This window comes from Rhinatrema bivittatum, chromosome 14 (genome assembly GCF_901001135.1).
Source record: "Rhinatrema bivittatum chromosome 14, aRhiBiv1.1, whole genome shotgun sequence".
NCBI lineage: Eukaryota > Metazoa > Chordata > Amphibia > Gymnophiona > Rhinatrematidae > Rhinatrema > Rhinatrema bivittatum.
Window position 1 is genome coordinate 35,122,950 of NC_042628.1, and position 20,302 is coordinate 35,143,251.

The 20,302-nt window shown below is 45.6% G+C and overlaps 1 protein-coding gene across 5 annotated transcripts in view; it reads left to right on the forward strand.

Annotated features, from left to right (window-relative positions):
- CFAP70 (cilia and flagella associated protein 70) overlaps nt 1–20,302 on the forward strand; it is a 351,702-nt gene that overhangs the window by 111,112 nt on the left and 220,288 nt on the right. For 4 of the 5 annotated variants that reach the window (XM_029576140.1, XM_029576137.1, XM_029576139.1 and 1 more), the window contains exons 6-7: nt 1,433–1,609; nt 14,776–14,958. In XM_029576140.1, coding sequence (XP_029432000.1) covers nt 1,433–1,609; nt 14,776–14,958 — 360 coding nt within the window. The remainder of the gene's footprint in view (nt 1–1,432; nt 1,610–14,775; nt 14,959–20,302) is intronic. The other variant, XM_029576141.1, reaches the window with a different exon arrangement.

Sequence of the window (20,302 nt, forward strand, 5' to 3'; positions counted from 1 at the left end):
TGGCTGCTCACCCGGACGTCATTCGTTTCCTGAGGGGCATTAGACACCTCCTCCCTCCCTCTCGGGCCACGTGTCCATCTTGGAGTCTCAACCTCGTCCTTCGTGCTCTCTGTGCGGCTCCCTTTGAGCCTCATCGCCACTCTACGCTCAAGGATCTTACTCTTAAGACTGTCTTTCTAGTCTCTATCTCCTCTGCTCGTCGTATTTCCGAGCTTCAGGCGCTGTCCTGTCGGGAGCCCTTCTTGCGTTTTTCTGATTCCGGGGTCTCTCTCAGGACAGTTCCTTCCTTCTTGCCTAATGTTGTCTCCGCTTTTCATGTCAACCAGTTGGTGGAACTCCCCGCGTTCTCTCTGGAGGAGATTGCGGGTACGGCTGGGGGCGACCTCCGTCGACTGGATGTCAAGCGAGTCTTGCTTCGTTATCTTCAAGTCACCAATGACTTTCGCGTTTCGGACCATCTCTTCGTCCTTTGGAGTGGTCCCAACCGGGGTAAACAGGCTTCTAAGACCACGATTGCGCGGTGGTTAAAGGAAGCCATTTCCTCGGCATATCTTTGTCAAGGTCGTCCACTTCCTGAGGGTCTGAAAGCCCATTCTCTGCGTTCTCAGGCTACTTCTTGGGCGGAGAGTCAGTCTGTCTCTCCACAGGAGATTTGCAGGGCTGCCACTTGGACGTCTCTGCACACTTTTGCTTGGCACTACCGTCTGGATGTACACGCTCCGGTGTTCGGTTCCTTTTGGCGGCAAGTGCTTCGAGCAGGACTGTCTCGGTCCCACCCAGTTTAGGGAAGCTTTGGTACATCCCACTGTCTGGACTGATCCGGGTACGTACAGGAAAGAAAAATTAGTTCTTACCTGTTAATTTTCGTTCCTGTAGTACCACGGATCAGTCCAGACGCCCTTCCCTGTCTCTTCTGTCCTCTCGAAGCTTGTTTTCTTGCAGGTCTGCAGATTTCATATTTTCCTTGGTGCAAGATTACTGAGCATTTACACCGGAAGCCTTGGTGGGTATTTTATACCAAGTTTATGCAAGAGCGTATAAGTATACCATGCTTCTACATTAATCTATGGTTGCTCTGTTGAGCTTTTGGTTACTTGCTTGATCCTATTCTTGGTTTTATTGTTTTCTGCTTTGACATACGTTATACTGAAGGGTGAAAGGATAGGCTCTGTCCTGATGTAGGGCATCCTGCAAGTTTTAGTCTGTCTCCACCTGCTGGAAAGGAGGCTCAACCCACTGTCTGGACTGATCCATGGTACTACAGGAACGAAAATTAACAGGTAAGAACTAATTTTCCTTTTTTAATAAGACCCTTACTCTCTTAGAACAGTTATATTTGTACAGCTGATCCTAAAGTATATGACCTTGAGTCACTATGTTTTTAGATGTCAGTCATCATAAATTCCACCGATTTCTTTATGTTCTCTTACAGTCATCTCTGGAAGTGTCTGTATCTGTACCTGAATCCCTGCTTTCTGAGTTTCAGCTCTCAAATGGTAACTTGCTGAAGGTGACAATTGAGACTGTCTATTCTGTTCCAGAATCATGGGGTCTTGTAGGACCTCAGTACAACTATGTGGTAGCCCTTCAGGTGCCAATGACTGGAGAGGTGAGTAGCAGCTAATGGATTCATATATTAGATTTTGTTGGAAATTTTCTGTATTCATATATATGCACAGACTTATGTGTTTATGTTAATATGTATCCGTATCTGTGAACTGTACATCTGTGCTGTGTCTCCTTGTTTGAACCCAGTTTCCCTAAACTGAATCAGCTGTTTATCTCTGTGAACTTTGTATCAGTTATGAGAGTCTGTATGAGTTACTATTTTGTATACATTGAAAGTGGAGCTAAATTATGTGTTCACAATTTTACCAGTGGATCACTGGTATGAATGCAAGCTGTGACCTCATATGTGAGTTATGAAGTTGCACATGTGAGCCAGATGATTGTGAATTATAAGCCTTACATGGGAGCTATGAATCTCTGCACATACTATAAGTTGCAAGTCTGTGTGTATGACTTATGAGTCTACATCTTTGCATGTACTGAAATGTGAAAAATAGTCAATATATTCACAAAACAGATTTCTGTTACTAGTAGTGTATGTGTGTGATGTTTATAGTATGTTTCTATGGATGGTGATGTGCATTTGTGCTTATCCCAGGACAAGCAGGATGCTAGTCCTCACATATGGGTGACGTCACTGAACGGAGCCCAGGCGGGAAAGCTTTCTGTCAAAGTTTCTAGAAACTTTTGACTGGCCCTGTGAGGCCACTGAGCATGCCCAGCATGCTATGATATTCTCTGCCACAGGTGTCTCTCTTCAGTCTTCACTTTTCTGCGCTGCCGTTCGCACCGCGGACCGATAGCCCTAACGTTTGGGAATCTCTTTTTTGACTGAAAAGTCAATTATATTCTCTGTCACAGGAAACTCTCTACCTCGCCGGCTGGTGAGTACTGTATTTTTAAAAAAGTTTTGGACGAAAATTTTTCTCACACACACACACGCTCGTTCATTGACGGCCGTCGATCGAAAATGGCGACCGGTTTCAAAAAATGCCCAGTCTGCAACCACAATGGGGCGGATTTTCAGAGCCCTGCTCGCGTAAATCCGCCCAAAACCGGGCGGATTTATGCGAGCAGGGCCCTGCGCGCCGGTGAGCCTATTTTACATAGGCTCACCGGCGCGCGCAGAACCCCGGGACTCGCGTAAGTCCCGGGGTTTTCGGAGGGGGGCGTGTCGGGGGGCGGGCCCGAACCGCGCGGCGTTTTCGGGGCGTGTCGGGAGCGTTCCGGGGGTGGGCCCGGGGGCGTGGCCGCGCCCTCCGGACCCGCCCCCAGATCTCGTCCCGGCGTGCAGGAGGCCCGCTCGCGCGCGGGGATTTACGCCTCCCTCTGGGAGGCGTAAATCCCCCGACAAAGGTAAGGGGGGGGTTTAGACAGGGCCGGGTGGGTGGGTTAGGTAGGGGAAGGGAGGGGAAGGTGAGGGGAGGGCAAAGGAAAGTTCCCTTCTAGGCTGCTCCGATTTCAGAGCGGCCTAGGAGGGAACGGGGGTAGGCTGCTCGGCGCGCGCAGGCTATACGAAATCGATAGCCTTGCGCGCGCCGATCCAGGATTTTAGCCGATACGCGCGACTACGCGCGTATCTACTAAAATCCAGCGTACTTTTGTTTGCGCCTGGAGCGCAAACAAAAGTAGGCTATTCGCGCTCGTCTTAAAATCTACCCCAATATGTCTATTACCGATCCGCATTTGGAGTGTGTACTGTGCTTCGTGGAACAACACGATGTCAGTACATGCACCAAATACGCAGAAATGACAGTCAAGGGAAGAAAAGCCAGGCAAGAGAAGATGGAACACCTATTTTCTCTTCAGCTAATCCCTTCTCCCTCAAAAGCACTGAGGTCGTCTCCGGCTGGAGCAACAAAAAGAGTTTTACTCAAAAACCGCGTCCGGATGGATCCGGTGAATGACCGTCCTCGCCATCGTCTGTGATCTCCACAAAGTCGGCAGAACGTTCTAAAACCAAACATCGCCATCGACATCAATCATCATCCGCATCGGTGTCCCAGGACGAGTCGATGCCGAAGCGGCCTAAAAATCAAGACACGTCAGTGGTTGGGCCTTCGCTGTCACCGACACCTACGACGTCATCGATGGACATCGCGGCACCGCCACCGCATACACCATTGGTGTCTTCACACATACAACAGCCAGAATTGTCTACACTTATTAGACAAGCTGTCTTACAAGCTCTACAGGAGCAACAACTTCCGACAGGCCTGTCGATGCCGACTTCCGGGTCGATGCCGATACCCTCGATATCGATGCCGATACCCTCCGTATCGATGCCGATGCCTCCAGCATCGATGCCGATGACCCTAACATCGATGCCGATGACTCTGACATCGACGCCGATACCTCCACCGTCAGTATCGATGCCGATGTTTGTTCCTTCAACATCGATGCCGGTGATAACACCGATGACAACAATATCTTTCCTTCCAAGATCCTCGACAGGTTTCATAACTACCACACCGAGGCTCCAAACACAATCTACATCGATGTTATCTCAAATTTCATCGATGATCTCAACGACAGCATCACTGCCACAACGTGATCAACCTCTGGAAGTCCAGGATGAGGCATTTTACCGTCGCCTCCGACAAAGGTATCAGAATGTCATCGACAACTTACCACCCATCACACCAAGGACAATATCTGCTGATATTTTCATCGATGATCCACAACCTGGACCTTCAGGGCTTCACGTCCCATCAACACTAGTGACTCAGACAACTTACAGGGAAGATTCAGAAGACTCCTGGGATGATGAACCCTCTCAATTTTCATCAGAGGAGTTCATGTCCAATCCTTCTTCTCCTGACAGAAGAAAGAAATCACCCCCAGAAGATCTTTCCTTCTCATCATTCATACAAACTATGTCTGATTCCATTCCATTTAAGCTGACTGCTGAAGAGGACACAAGAGCACAAACTCTTATTTATTATTTATTATTTTATTTAAGGTTTTTCTATACCGGCATTCATGATAAGATCATATCATGCCGGTTTACAGATAACAGGGGGTGCAAAAACTGTTCTTTTAACAAGTGCGGAGGAAGCAAAAGTTACAATAAAACAAGGTTGTAGAACTGGGGGAGGAAGGAGACAAGGATAGCGGCGTAAAAAATATTTACAGAGGTAACTTATTTACAGTGTGCAGTGATGTCTCTTTATGGATATTTACATTGGGCAGTAAGGTCTCTCAATGGATATTTGACCCCGGAAAGGCTTGCTTAAATAGCCAAGTCTTAAGTCTTTTCCTGAATGTTGGTAAGCAGGGTTCAAGTCTGATCCAGTGGTAAGGTATTCCAAAGAGAGGGGCCCGCTGTAGAAAAGGCCTGGTCTCTGAGTGCCTTATGGAGTGTAGCTTTAGTTGGGGGAACGGTCAGGGAGCCTTTGTAGGCGTCTCTGATAGGTCTGGATGATGTGTGCATTCTGAGGGGGATTTGGAGGTTGAGAGGGGCCTGTGAGTGGATGGATTTGTGGATGATGGTGATGGACTTGTGTAGGATTCTGTAGTGTATTGGCAGCCAGTGAAGATTAGATAGAATTGGCGAGATGTGGTCTCTTCTTCTGGAATTTGTCAGGATTCTGGCTGCCGCGTTCTGTAGCATCTGAAGTGGTTTTATGGATGAGGATGGGAGACCTAGCAAGATTGAATTGCAATAGTCCATCTTGGAGAAAATTACGGATTGTAAGACTGTTCTGAAGTCATGAAAGTGTAGTAGTGGTTTCATTCTCTTGATTACCTGCAGCTTGTAGAAGCAGTTCCTGGTTGTGTTGTTTATAAATGATTTTAGGTTCAAGTGTTTGTCTATTACTACCCCTAGGTCTCTTGCTTGTGTAGCAATGGTGTTAAATGGTGCAGTTTGTGGGGAGTTGCTGTTTTCGGGGGTGATGAGGAGGAGTTCCGTTTTGGCCGAGTTTAGAATCAGGTTTAGATTAGCGAGGAGTTGGTTGATCTCTTGTAGGCAGTTTTCCCAGTGTTTGAGGGTTTTTGAGAGAGATTCTTTGATGGGTATCAAGATTTGAACGTTGTCGGCGTATAAGAAATGTTTTAGTTGTAGGTTAGTTAACAGTTGGCATAGAGGAAGAAGGTATATGTTGAAAAGAGTTGGGGATAGTGAGGAACTCCTTGTGAGGAATTGTAGTGGGGAGATTCTTTATTATTGATTTTAACTTTGTAGCCTCTGTTACAGAGGAAAGACTTGAACCAAGTGTAAGCAGAGCCTGTTATTCCAATGTCTGAAAGGCGGTTGAGGAGGGTGGCATGGTTGACAGTGTCGAAGGCTGCCGACAGGTCCAGTAGAATTAGTAGGAACGATTGTCCTTTGTCCAAGCCCATGGTGAGGTGGTCAGTTAGCAATAAGAGAAGAGTTTCAGTGCTTAAGGTCTTGCGGAACCCGTATTGTGTGGGGTGTAGTATTTCATGATCTTCGAGGTAGGTAGAGAGTTGCGAATTGACCAGTTTTTCCAGAATCTTTGCTACAAAAGGCAGATTGGAGATTGGGCGGAAGTTGTTTGGGTTCATGGGATCCAAGTCTGGTTTCTTTAGTAGTGGTTTAAGAGAAGCCATTTTTAGTGCCTCAGGGAAGATTCCCTGTGTTAAGGAGCAGTTTATAATGTCTGCAAGTGGTTTAGAGATGGTTTCAGGTATTAACAGAAGAAGTTTTGACGGTATTAGGTCGAAGGGATGGGATGAAGGTTTTATTTTCTTTAGCAGGGATTGGATCTCTAAGGCGGTGGTAGGTTCAAACGTGTCCAGTGAGATTGTCTTGTTGGGGATGTGGGGGGAGTTAGTCAGAGGGGTGGGGTTAGGTGGGAGGAGGGTTAAGAGATTGGAGATTTTATTTTGGAAAAATAGGGCTAGTTCATTTGCTTTAGCTTGTGCTTGTTCACTGGGGAAAGAAGGTGAGTTAGGTTGAGTTAGTTCGGATACGTAGGAGAAGAGGGCTCTTGCATCAAAGGTAAGGTCGTGAATCTTGTGAGCGTGGAAATCCCTTTTTGCCTTTAGTGTGGTGTTCCTGTAGTGGTGGAGGGCAGATTTGTAAGTGGAAAGTGTACTGGCACAAGGGGTTTTGCGCCATAGGTTTTCCTTTTTTCTGAGGGTTTGTTTGAGTTTCCGTAGGTCCTTGGTGAACCATGGTTGTCTCTTTGGTGAATTTAGGTTGAGTGTTTTTGTTGAAAGAGGACATAATTTATTTGTTATTTCCTCTGTGATATTGCTCCAGGATGATAAGGCTGCGTTGGGATCTGCAAGGTTTAAGTTTGGAAGTTCTTTAGCCAGGTGGAAGCTGAGGTCATTGGAAGAGCAAGATCTTCTGTAAGGGAATGGAGATTGAGGGGAGTGAGGTTTGCGGGTTTCTGTCGTTAAGAAAGTGGCGGATATTAATGAGTGATCCGACCAGGGGACTTGAGTGCAAACAGGATGGGATGAGTGCTTGATGCCAGAGTTCGTGAAAATGAGGTCCAGAGGATCGACCTGGTGGGCGTAACCAAGATGGCCGACTGAGAGGCAGCAGGTCACGGACGCTCTGAGTTTTGTTCCAGATTTCCTCAACTTACAGCACGCCGTTGCTGTTTTCCTCTGAAGAATGCCTCATAAAAGGAAGGGCAGAGTTAAGGTCTTTCCCTCTGAGCCTACTCTACCCACCGACCAGAAGCTTATCCGTGACTTTGCGGTACCTATGGGGCGGGCCGTCCCTCCCGCTGGCGGAGGGGTAGGAGGAGAGCCCCTTTCGCCGGGAGAAATAACGCTGAGCCCGCCTAACCCGAGAATTATGCAGCTAGCTTCCCCCCTGGGGACAACCGAGGCTGCTGGGCTGATTCGAGTAAGCTCGATAGAGGCAGACCGGCTGGAGGGAGCAGAGGGAGCCAGCCCAGGGGTAGCGACGACATCGACCCCGATAAGAGCTAATGGAGCTGCAGTAGAAGGAGGAAATAAGAGGCCTGCAGTAGAGGAGATGGATTCGACTTCTAGAGAGGACGGGGTGAGTCAAATCGCTTATCGGATTGAAAAACCTGCTATTGTGACTCTAGACTCCCTATGGGAGTTAATGGCTGGAATGGATATAAAGCTACAGGAACAATCTCATAAGCTACTTGGTGTTTCAGCTAAATTAGATGTGGTAGCACATGATCACCAGCATATATTGCAGGAACAAGGAACGGTTATCCAGAAAATAGAAACAGAGGTTAAAGATTTAAAGGAAGTAACAGCTGCTTTCTCTCGAGAAAGATTAGCAACGCTGCGAAAAATGGAGTACCTTGAAAACTCCATAAGACATTTGAACCTCCGTTTTCTGAATTTCCCGGTGGTAAAAGATGAACAGTGCTTGGGAACACTAAAGAAATACCTGGGAGAATTTTTGGAAATTCCCCAGGAGAAAATTCCCGTGATTAAAAAGATACTACATTTGTCCCAGAAGCAAAGTACATCTAGAATTAATGTTTTGGATAATATGGATAACTTAACGCAATTTTTGGAAGCGTCTGATGTAGAAGTCACTGGAAGAGAGACTCTATTAGTGACTTTAATTGCAGAGGAAGATATAAATGTAATAATGCGTAATTACTATAAGAAATTGAGGGTACCTTTCTGTGGTGGTCTAGTCAGGATCTTTCCTGACTTGGCTAAGGCCACCCAAGTAAGGCGTAAAGCATTTCTTCAGATGAAGCCCGAGGTCATAGCTCTTGGTGCTAGTTTCATTGTAAAGTACCCCTGTAAATGTGTTATTGGCTGGCGTGGGTCAACCTATATTTTCTTTGATATTCCACAATTGAGAGAATTTCTGAGCTCTAAATATCCAATGACAGTTGTAACATCGAATGAAGGTTAAAATGTTAATATATCCTCTTGGTCAACCATGTTCAAGTTCTAATTACCTAATATTGGACTCCTCTGTATTTCTATACGCCCCCCACACTATTACCTCTATTATGTGAAAATGCATTAAGTTTTGATGAGGATTTTGTCTTTTTAAGGAAATATTACTAAGATATGTTTGGTGTTTACCTTTATAAGCTCATTGATAATGCATTTGTATTTCTTACATGACAAGATTTTTGTTATTGTAATTTTGGAAAATTAATAAAGATTAAATAAAAAAAAATGAGGTCCAGAGTGTGGCCTGCCTTGTGGGTGGGCTTGTTGATAATCTGTTGGAAGCCCAAGGCTGAGAGTGTGGAGAGGAGGGTTTCACAGTTAGTTGTGAGTGTGGTGTTATTGACATGAAGGTTGAAATCTCCTAGGATCAAGGCAGGGGAGTCCAGGTTTATGTGTTTTGCAATTAATTCTATTATGATGGAGGCATCTGCGTCTAGGAGTCCAGGAGGGGCGTAAACTAAGAGGATTTGGAGTTCATTAGTTTTGAATAGGCCTATTTTCAATTTTGAGTCCGATTTTATTGGGAGTTGGGAGACTCTCAGTTCTTTTTTTGGTTGCTAGCAGTAGGCCTCCTCCCCTTTTCTTTAGTCAGGGGAGGGAGAAGAAGTCGTACATCTGTGTGGGGAGTTGGTTTATTAGGGTTATATCTGTTGGTTTAAGCCAAGTTTCTGTTATGGCACAGATGTCCGGTTTGGCGTCTAAGAGATAGTCATTGAGTATCAGAGTTTTCTTAGTGATGGATTGTGCATTGAAAAGAGTTAGGGAGAATAGCGAGAGACCTAGTAGTTGGCTGAGAGGGGTGATTAAGATTGGGATGAGGGTTTTGGAGGAGCGTGGCTGCGGTTGCATTATTGCTTTATCTGTGTTGCGGAAGCTGCGGTGAAGAATAGGGATTGAGAATTCTGGTGGCATAGTGGTCTAGTTGTGCGATCAAGGACGGGATGGATGCTGGATTTAGACTGGCAGAGGCTGGATGGGTGTTGTATGAATACTGCTGGAGGCTGGATGGGTGTTGGATGAATGTTGCTGGATGGGTGCTGGAGGCTGGATGGGTGCTGGATGAATGCTGCTGGAGGCTGGATGGGTGCTGGATGAATGTTGCTGAAGGCTGGATGGGTGCTGGAGGCTGGATGGGTGCTGGATGAATGTTGCTGGAGGCTGGATGGGTGCTGGATGAATGCTGCTGGAGGCTGGATGGGTGCTGGATGAATGCTGCTGGAGGCTGGATGGGTGCTGGAGGCTGGATGGGTGCTGGATGAATGTTGCTGAAGGCTGGATGGGTGCTGGATGAATGTTGCTGGAGGCTGAATGGGTGCTGGAGGCTGGATGGGAGCTGGATGAATGTTGCTGGAGGCTGGATGGGTGCTGGAGGCTGGATGGGTGCTGGATGAATGTTGCTGGAGGCTGGATGGGAGCTGGATGAATGCTGCTGGAGGCTGGATGGGTGCGAGAATGTTGGCTGTGATTCTAGTGTGCCAATGCTGAGGCGAGGTAGACTGTTGAAGGGGGCCTTCTTTCTAATTCCTGGGGCTCACCAAGGGGCGCACTAAGGGGCAGGCCCCTTAGGTCGCGCTCCTTCGGGCGTGCGACGCCGCCGGTGAGTTCCAGTGATTTAAAGGGCTGTTGCCGCCCTCTGATTGGCCTGTTGTTTCCTTTAGGGGCGTGGTTCCCTTCTTGCGAGGCTCTCAGGGCCTAGTGCGGGTTGGTTTTATTTTTTTTTGCTTTTGCTCCGTTTGTCCCACCCTGCGCGGCTCACCTTATCACTGGAAGGAGGTGAGCAGGTTGAAGTATTGAAGTATTACAGTTATTACTCTTGAAGTATTACAGTTCGTGGATCCACCCAAACAGGTACTAACAGTACCTGTACATGAAGTCTTGTTGGATCTTCAGCAGAGAATCTGGGAACACCCAGCTTCTATACCTGCAGTCAACAAAAGAGTAGAAACTACCTACATAGTTCAACCAGCTCCAGGGTACCACAAACAACAATTGCCCCATCAGTCTGTCATTGTGGAATCAGCGCAAAAGAAATCTAAACGTGTGCGCCCACATTCCTCCATCCCACCAGGCAGGGAGCACAGATTCCTAGATACCATGGGTAAGAAGATCTATCAGAGTTCCATGCTGAGCACAAAAATCTCTGCATACCAACTCTATATAACTCAACACCAGAGAAATCTCTGGAAAGAGATGGAACAATTCATCACTTCCTTACCCACTCAATTTCAAGAGCCTGCTCAAGCAATAATATCAAAAGGTCTTGAGGCAGGAAAACACGAAGTAAGAGCAGTGTATGATAACTTCGAAACTGCTTCAAGAACAGCAGCAGCGGGAATCACTGCTCGCCAGTGGGCCTGGCTCAAGGCATCTGACCTCAGGCTTGAGGTACAAGATAAGCTTGTTGACCTTCCCTGTCTCGGTGACAATCTCTTTGGAGATAAAATTCAAGAGGCTGTACAACAATTCAAAGATCATACTGAGACACTCAAACAACTGTCTCAAACCCCTCAAGAACCTGCTAACCAACCTTCTCGTCGTCCTCCACGTAGGGATGTGAGACGTTCTTACTACAGGCCACGCAGGTACTACCAACAAACAACTAGGGGTAGATCTACCAGGCCAACACAGCGATCTCAAGCCAGACAATCCAGACCTGCCCGTCCACAACCTCCTGCACAGACAGGGCCTGCAACAGGCTTTTGAGGACTACACCAGAGAACAGATTCAACCTTGCAATCCCAAGCCAAATCTTCCAGTGGGAGGCAGAATATCCCTTTTTCACACAAATTGGCAATCCATAACCACAGATCAATGGGTTCTTTCCATAGTTGCCAGAGGTTACAAACTAAATTTCACCTCCATTCCTCCAGAGTTTCCACCAACATCCTGTCATCAACAAAACTCTCAACTTCATCAATTACAAACAGAATTATCCACCCTTCTGAGATCCAAGGCCATTCAACCAGTGCCCCGGACACAGAAGGGCAGAGGATTCTACTCCAGATATTTCCTCATTCCAAAGAAAACCGGAGGCCTACGTCCTATTCTAGACCTCAAAAATCTCAACAAATTTCTAAAGAAAGAAAAATTCAGAATGGTTTCTCTAGGACCATGCTTCCACTTCTTCAAGCAAGAGATTGGCTTTGTTCTCTGGATATTCAAGATGCTTATGCTCACATTCCAATATACCCTCCTCATCGCAAGTACCTGCGCTTCACAGTAGGCCACCATCATTTCCAATACAAAGTTCTGCCATTTGGACTGGCCTCTGCTCCCAGAGTCTTCACCAAATGTCTAGCAGTAATAGCAGGACACTTACACAAAGAAGGTGTCCATGTTTTTCCATATCTAGACGACTGGCTCATAAAGAGTCCATCTCAAAAGGGAGCAATAACTTCTCTCCTCAGAACAATTGCTCTACTTCACTCCATGGGGTTTCTCATCAACTATCAAAAATCCCATCTCATTCCAACTCATCTACTTCAATTCATAGGAGCAGAGCTGAACACAAATCTAGCAAAGGCCATTCTACCTATAGAACGAGCAGAGGCCCTCATTCTACTAGCAAAGTCCATTTCCTTAGGGACACAAACCACAGCTCATCAGTTTCTGATACTGCTAGGTCACTTGGCCTCCACAGTTCATGTTACTCCTATGGCAAGGCTAGCCATGCGAGTTACCCAATGGACTTTAAGGTCACAATGGATCCAAGCCATTCAACCACTCCACTATCCAATTCAAGTGACCCACCAACTAAGATCATCTCTACTTTGGTGGACCAACAAGCACAACCTGTGCAAAGGTCTACCTTTCCAACAACCAGTCCCAGAGATTACTTTAACTACAGATGCATCCACCTTGGGATGGGGAGCTCATGTAGACAATCTCCACACACAAGGGACTTGGACAAAACTCGAAGCAACATATCAAATCAATTTTCTGGAACTTCGAGCGATACGTTATGCACTGCATGCGTTCCAGGACTGCCTTTCACACAAGTCTGTTCTCATCCAAACAGACAACACAGTTGCCATGTGGTACATCAACAAACAGGGAGGTACGGGCTCGTATCTCCTTTGTCAAGAAGCTGCACAGATTTGGGGCTGGGCCCTGAATCACTCAATGTTCCTTCGAGCCACTTATCTGGCAGGCATACACAATGTAGTGGCAGATCGCTTCAGTCATCACTTCCAACCACACGAATGGTCCCTGGATCCTGCAGTAGCAACCAGGATATTTCAACATTGGGGTCAACCAACAATAGACCTCTTTGCGTCACATCTGAATCACAAAGTGGACAAGTTCTGTTCTCTGCACAAACAGAACAACCAGCCAGCCAAGGACGCCTTTGCTCGCCCTTGGAACTCAGGCCTACTATACGCATATCCTCCAATACCGCTCATAACCAAAACTCTAGTGAAGCTACAACAGGACAAGGGGTCCATGATACTCATAGCCCCGTATTGGCCTCGACAAGTATGGTTCCCCACACTGCTAGACCTCTCAGTCAGGGATCCAATTCACCTGGGAGTAGCTCCCACTCTCATAACTCAGGATCAGGGCCGGTTACGACATCCCAACCTTCAGTCCCTATCCCTGACAGCATGGGTGTTGAAAGCTTGATATTACAACCACTCAATCTTTCATGTCACATATCTCAAGTGCTTATAGCTTCACGTAAACCTTCCACAAGAAAGAACTATTCTTCTAAATGGAAGAGATTCACTTTCTGATGCTCAGCAAAAGATATAAATCCTTTCACTTGCCCCACAGCTTCTCTACTGGAATACTTATACCATCTTTCGGAATCTGGTCTCCAAACTTCCCCTGTAAGAGTACATTTAAGTGCAACCTCTGCTTACCATAACAAGATAGGAGATGCACCTATATCCACTCATCCTCTCATAAGTAGATTTATGAGAGGTCTAACTCATCTTAAACCACCAATTCGAAAACCCGTCCCAAGCTGGGACCTGAATTTGGTACTAACAAGACTCATGTGCTCTCCTTTCGAACCCATCGACTCTTGTAATCTTAAATTTCTCACATGGAAGACTATCTTCCTCATAGCCATTACCTCAGCTAGAAGGGTTAGTGAGTTACAAGCACTTGTCACATACGAACCTTATACAAAATTCCTACATGACAGAGTGGTTCTCCGTATACATCCAAAATTCCTTCCCAAGGTAGTTAAGGAATTCCACTTGAACCAATCCATAAATTTACCCACATTTTTTCCAAGGCCTCATTCCCATCCAGGAGAAACAGCCTTACACACCCTGGACTGTTAGCGTACACTTGCTTTCTACTTAAATCGTACTGCAGTCCACAGAAAATCCACTCAGCTTTTTGTTTCTTATGATCCAAACAAACCGGGTAAAGCAGTGGGTAAACATACCCTATCCAATTGGATAGCAGATTGCATAGAGTTCTGCTATGAACAAGCAGGCCTTCCTCTTCAAGGGCGAGTAAAGGCACATTCAGTAAGAGCAATGTCAACTTCAGTAGCACATTTTCGTTCAGTGCCAATCCTAGACATATGCAAAGCAGCAACATGGAGTTCTCTTCACACTTTTGCAGCCCACTACTGCTTGGACAAAGAAGGAAGACAAGATTCAGCCTATGGACAATCTGTCTTAAAGAACTTGTTTCCAGTTTAATCCCAACTCCTTCTACATCCAATGTTCTGTGATCTTCGGCTGACTCATTTCAACAACAATACTTCACTGTTGCCTCAATACAACATGACTCAGCCTCTAGCTCGCTATTCCTCGCTATTCCTCACTCCTGTGAGGACTAGCATCCTGCTTGTCCTGGGATAAAGCAAAATTGCTTACCTTGTAATAGGTGTTATCCCAGGACAGCAGGATGCAGTCCTCACAGAACCCACCCGCCACCCTGCGGAGTTGGGCCTCAGACTTTTATTATTTTATTTTGCTAACGCTTATGCTATATAACAGACTGAAGAGAGACACCTATGGCAGAGAATATCATAGCATGCTGAGCATGCTCAGTGGCCTCACAGGGCCAGTCAAAAGTTTCTAGAAACTTTGACAGAAAGCTTTCCCGCCTGGGCTCCGTTCAGTGACGTCACCCATATGTGAGGACTACATCCTGCTGTCCTGGGATAACACCTATTACAAGGTAAGCAATTTTGCTTTATAATTGCTCCTTAACGTATACCTGTGTTTCTTGTTATGCGTCTGTAGTGCTGTATGTGTGTGTATGTTTGTTTGCATATCCATGTTTCTCAGCATGTCTATAAAGATTTGCCTTTAATCTTACCCTAGACTAGAAGCTGTCCTTTATTTATGTTTTTAGAAAGAATATCCCATATTGTTTACAAATGGGGTTCTGAAGGTCGGAGGTGAAAAAGAACCATTTCCTAGGCAAAAAAAATGGGCCTCTGGTAAATTCCTGGTACCAGGAGCTCAGTACATTCCAGAGGCCTTCATTGTGGGTGGTCCCTACGAGGAAGAACATGGAGAACTCAATCATGAAGAGGTGAGGGAAAGATAACCTGTGAAATGGAGACAAGGGATACTACAGTAAGGAGGAGAAATGTTCTTTCGTGAAAAGGAGAGAGGGAAACATATTAAGGAAGAGTAGCTGCGGCAAAGGATAGAGGGTGAGGGAGTGTATGGAATGGGAAGCTGGCATATGGACTAGAGCTCTATGTAAAAGGGCACTGTTTCTTTGACTCTTCTGAGAATCAGTATCCTTATGCTCAGCAGAAGACAAGGATGAAAGAGTTCAAGTCACCCAAATGTTAGACTCCAGAGAAATTTCTAAGATAAATATATTACTTAATTTTGGCAAATGAAAATATTTTTACCTTGAAACTTGTCATAGGCAAGTTTGGGTACTTTTTTCCATGGAAAATAGTAGAGATGTGAATCGGAACTGAAATCTGATCCGATTCTGGTTCCGATTCACATCTCTAGAAAATAGTGAGCATAAATTTGAAAATGCCATCTGTGTTTGCTGTTTTGTGTTTGGTGCCGCCAGTTGACATTTCTCAGATGTAATGGGTAATTCATCCTGCTATCTATGGAAAACACTGTTTATGGTAAGCAAACTTGCTTTTTCGTCCTATAACCTAAATACGCCATCAGGAATGCCTCTTATTTATTTATTTATTTATTTTAATTTTTTCTATACCGGCATTCGTGATAATATCACATCAAGCCGGTTTACAATAAACAATGGGTGATAACCGGAACAGAGAACGAAATAATATGAACTATACATAATATAGATGCAGTTACAATAAACAAGGAGACGTACAACTAGGAGCAAGAAGAAGACAAGATAGAAACTTTAACAAAGTGTATAAACCTGTAGAATGGAGGAATTTCCAAAAATGGATGTTTGAGATTTACAATGAATTGTTCAGTACAAGTATGTAGTTTAACAATAAAGACGAAATCATAAGTAATGAAGATTCTGGATGATTATAATGCTTAGGGGTAGGATACCAGGATGGTTATAATAATAAAAGATGTTGATTGGAGGTTGAATATCGGATAGAATTGTTTTTAATCTGAGTCTGGGAAGGCTTGTTTGAAAAGCCATGTTTTAAGTCTTTTTCTGAATGTCAGTAAGCAGGGTTCCTGTCTAAGTTCCGTTGGTATGGAGTTCCAAAGCGTGGGTCCTGCTGTGGAGAAAGCCCTATCTCTGTAAGTTATGTGGAGAGAAGTTTTGGAAGGCGGTACTTGCAGAGACTCTTTGTAGTACTCTCTTATGGGTCTGGAGGAAGTATGCTTTATGAAAGGGATTTGTAGGTTGAGAGGAGCGATTTGTTGGATGGATTTGTAGATTATGGTGATTGACTTATAAAGAATTCTGAAATGAATTGGCAGCCAGTGTAATTCTTTAAGGATTGGGGAAATGTGCTCTCTTCTCTTTGTATTAGTTAGGATTCTGGCTGCAGTATTTTGAACCATTTGTAGCGGTTTGGTGTGTGCTGATGGGGTACCTAATAATAAAGAATTGCAATAGTCTAACTTGGAGAAGATTATTGCTTGTAGGATAGTCCTGTAGTCATGGTTGTGGAACAGTGGTCTTATTCTTTTTAGAACATGCAGTTTATGAAAGCAGTCTTTAGTAGTTTGGTTTATGAAAGCTTTTAAATTAAGCCTATTATCGATGATTGCGCCCAAATCTCTTACTTTTGTTGTTTGTAAATTAGTTTGAGGAATTGTGGGTGTGTGGCAGATCTCAGAGGATATGAGAAGGAGTTCCGTTTTTGAGGAATTTAGGATTAAATTCATACTGGAAAGGAGGGAGTTGATTTCTTGTAGACAATAATCCCAAAGCTCGAGGGTTTTTTTAATGGATTCTTTGGATTCTTCCAAAGGCGGTTTAAAGTATGTGCATTATGAAATAGTATGTATATTTTTAGCGGCATGGAAGGGGCAATTTTCAGATGGCCAATAGGAACCAAGACAATTAACCAGTCCCAAATCTGTTTTATGCTTCTAATGGTGCTTCTTTGGGGGACTTGGCTCCTCAAGCTCAAAAAAAGCCGATATATACTTCTCCAGGTCATCACCAACACCATATGCAATTAAATTGCCTAATGACGACAACATTTGATTTGTACCCCTGCTTTCAAATAAAAAAATTGCTCAAAGTGACTAACAGAAAATAAATTTTACAATTACAATTCAATACACATTCTAAATATTAGAAAATATAAAATACAACATAGTCAAATAACCTTGGCAGCTGGCAGTAGAGAGTTCTATTGCTCTGCTTTCTTCTGCTCTGTGGGATAGGGTTGAGGCTGATGGGCAGAGAGCTGGGCACTATGGGCAGATCCTGACAATGGGGAATTCTGTAGCTGCCGAAAAATCTGTTGGTGGCCACATTTAAGAAACATTGGTCTATGGTATTGCAAAAGCAAACTGGACAAACTAAATGAGTCTTTCACTCCTTATTTTCTATCATTTTCTATATTTGTGTTAAAATATTGCAGCTTGCATCATGCATCCTACAAAATGAGACTTTAGGATAAGAACATAAGAAATTGCCATGCTGGGTCAGACCAAGGGTCCATCAAGCCCAGCATCCTGTTTCCAACAGAGGCCAAACCAGGCCACAAGAACCTGGCAATTATACAAACACTAAGAAGATCCCATGCTACTGATGCAATTAATAGCAGTGGCTATTCCCTAAGTAAAATTGATTAATAGCCATTAATGGACTTCTCTTCCAAGAACTTATCCAAACCTTTTTTGACCCCAGCTACCTGCACTAACCACATCCTCTGGCAACAAATTCCAGAGCTTTATTGTGCGTTGAGTGAAAAAGAATTTTCTCCGATTAGTCTTAAATGTGCTACTTGCTAACTTCATGGAATGCCCCCTAGTCCTTCTATTATTCGAAAGTGTAAATAACCGAGTCACATCTACTCGTTCAAGACCTCTCCTGATCTTAAAGACCTCTATCATATCCCCCCCCTCAGCCGTCTCTTCTCCAAGCTGAACAGCCCTAACCTCTTCAGCCTTTCCTCATAGGGGAGCTGTTCCATCCCCTTTATCATTTTGGTTGCCCTTCTCTGTACCTTCTCCATCGCAACTATAGCTTTTTTGAGATGCGGCGACCAGAATTGTACAAGGTATTCAAGGTGTGGTCTCACCATGGAGCTAAGTATATATACTGTAGAAGAAAGGAGAGAGGATATATACTAGAGATGTGAATCGTGTGATCGATCGTCTTAACGATCGATTTCGGCTGGGAGGGGGAGGGAATCGGATCGTCACAGTTTGGGTTTTTTAAATATCGTGTAAATCCGTACGGAAAAACGATCGCGGTAGGAGATCGCTCCCGGACCCCGCTGGACTTTTGGCAAGTCTTGTGGGGGTCAGGAGGCCCCCCCAAGCTGGCCAAAAGTCCCTGGGGGTCCAGCGGGGGTCCGGGAGCGATCTCCTACGCTCCTGACGTCGGGGGACAAAAAAACAAAATGGCGCCGGCGCTACCTTTGACCTGTCATATGACAGGTCAAAGGTAGCGCCGGCGCCATTTCTACAACGCACGGAGGTCCGAGAGTAAAAGATCACACCGGGACCCTTCCTCTGGACCCCAGGTAATTTAAGGCATTTTGGGGGGGTTCGGGAGGGTAGGGGATTTATTTTAAAGGGTCAGGGTGGGTTTTAGGGTTGTTTTAGTGTGCCGGTTTTCCCGCCCTCCCCCTTCCCCTCCCCCTTCCCCCGATTTACGATTTTTTGACGATAAATTGGGGGAATTGTTATTGTATCGCGGCTCTAACGATTTTTGACTATTTAAAATATATCGGACGATATTTTAAATCGTCAAAAAACGATTCACATCCCTAATATATACTGTAGATGAAAGGAGAGAGGATGTCATAGGCATCACATACCTCAAAGGCATGAAAATTTTCACAAGAAGCAAACAAGGAAGTTCTAAAAGAAGAGGCTATGATGGGAGTCTTAAGGAGGTATCCTCAAGAATTTCCATAGCAATGAAAATATGGAACAGTCTCCCAGTCGAGATGGTGGAGGCCAATATAGTAACAATTTTAAAAAGCATGGATTAATTATAAAGGATCCTTCCCTGTACGTACCCGAATCAGTCCAGACTCCTGGGTTTTGCCTCCCCTCCAGCAGATGGAGACAGAGAAAGTTTTGACAGACTCTACCATATATACCAGGGTGCCACACACAGTCTGCCAGTATTCCTCTGTCTCCAGCAGATGGTACAGGTGCAAAGCCCACAGTCTGGTTTGATCAGGGGTTAGCTAAAGAAATGAGTTTTGATTGAGTTAGGATAGTAGACAGAGAGATTGGATAGTGCCCCCTCTCGTGTAACAGGCAGCTGCTGGTAGGGGTCGAGAGCCCTAGTAGCAAGGACAGAGCAGCTCTGGAGGTGATGCCGGAGAGTTCGGCTCACTCCCCCCAGAAGGAACTGAGGTCTGCCATGCCGGCCTGGGGGTAACTATACAAAAAAAACAAAAAACCTCTCCCTTCCCTTCTTCTTACTGTTGCTCCGTTGTTTTGCAAGTTTCACCACTCCTGGTGTGCTGCTTTTCTTTCAGTTCAGACGACTGTCATGCCCCGAGCCTCAGCATGCCCTGCGTGCGACTTTCGCGTGATGGGCTCTGCTCCTCTTGCATACCCGGTGGGGAGGGAGCCTCCGTTTTGCCCTGGGAGGGGCAGCAGTTGATGCGCTCGGATTCCTTGAGGCCTCCTGCATCTGTTGGCCTCAGCTGATCCGTTCCCATGGAGCGTGGGAACGGCAGCCATTTTGAGCTCAGGCAGGGGAGCCGCTAGGGCAGCAAGGGGGGAGGGGATTTCTCCTCCTGATTTATCCCCACAACAGCTCTTCTCCGGGGGGTGGGGGGGGGGGCAGATGAGGCAGACCAAGACTCTGTTGGTACAGATGATGGCCCTGAGAAGGCTGGGGATTTCTTCTCTTCCTCTTCTTTTTCATCAGAGTTTGTTTTACTTATGCATAATGCTTTTAAAGCCAAAAAGGCTGGCAAGAAGCAGGTACCTTCCAGTAATCCCCATAAAGGAGCCTGTAAGCGGGCCAGGTCTAAGGGGAGCCGGGATGCGGACAAAGTGGGTCCCGGTACAGCTAAGGTGCTGTGGCAGTTGAGAACTGGGGGCCATCAGACGGATACGGATACCTCAGAGGACCAGGATGCGAAGTCCAAACCCCCGACGGGGGTGCATGGAGATCTGGACCAGCAGGTGGACGAGGTCCGTGGTGCTCAGGTCATTGAGGGGGACGACCCGAAAGTGGTCCGTCTCTTCAGAAGAGAGGAACTGGGGCCGCTCATTCCCTTTATTTTGGGGGAGTTGGGCCTCAAAGTGCCGCC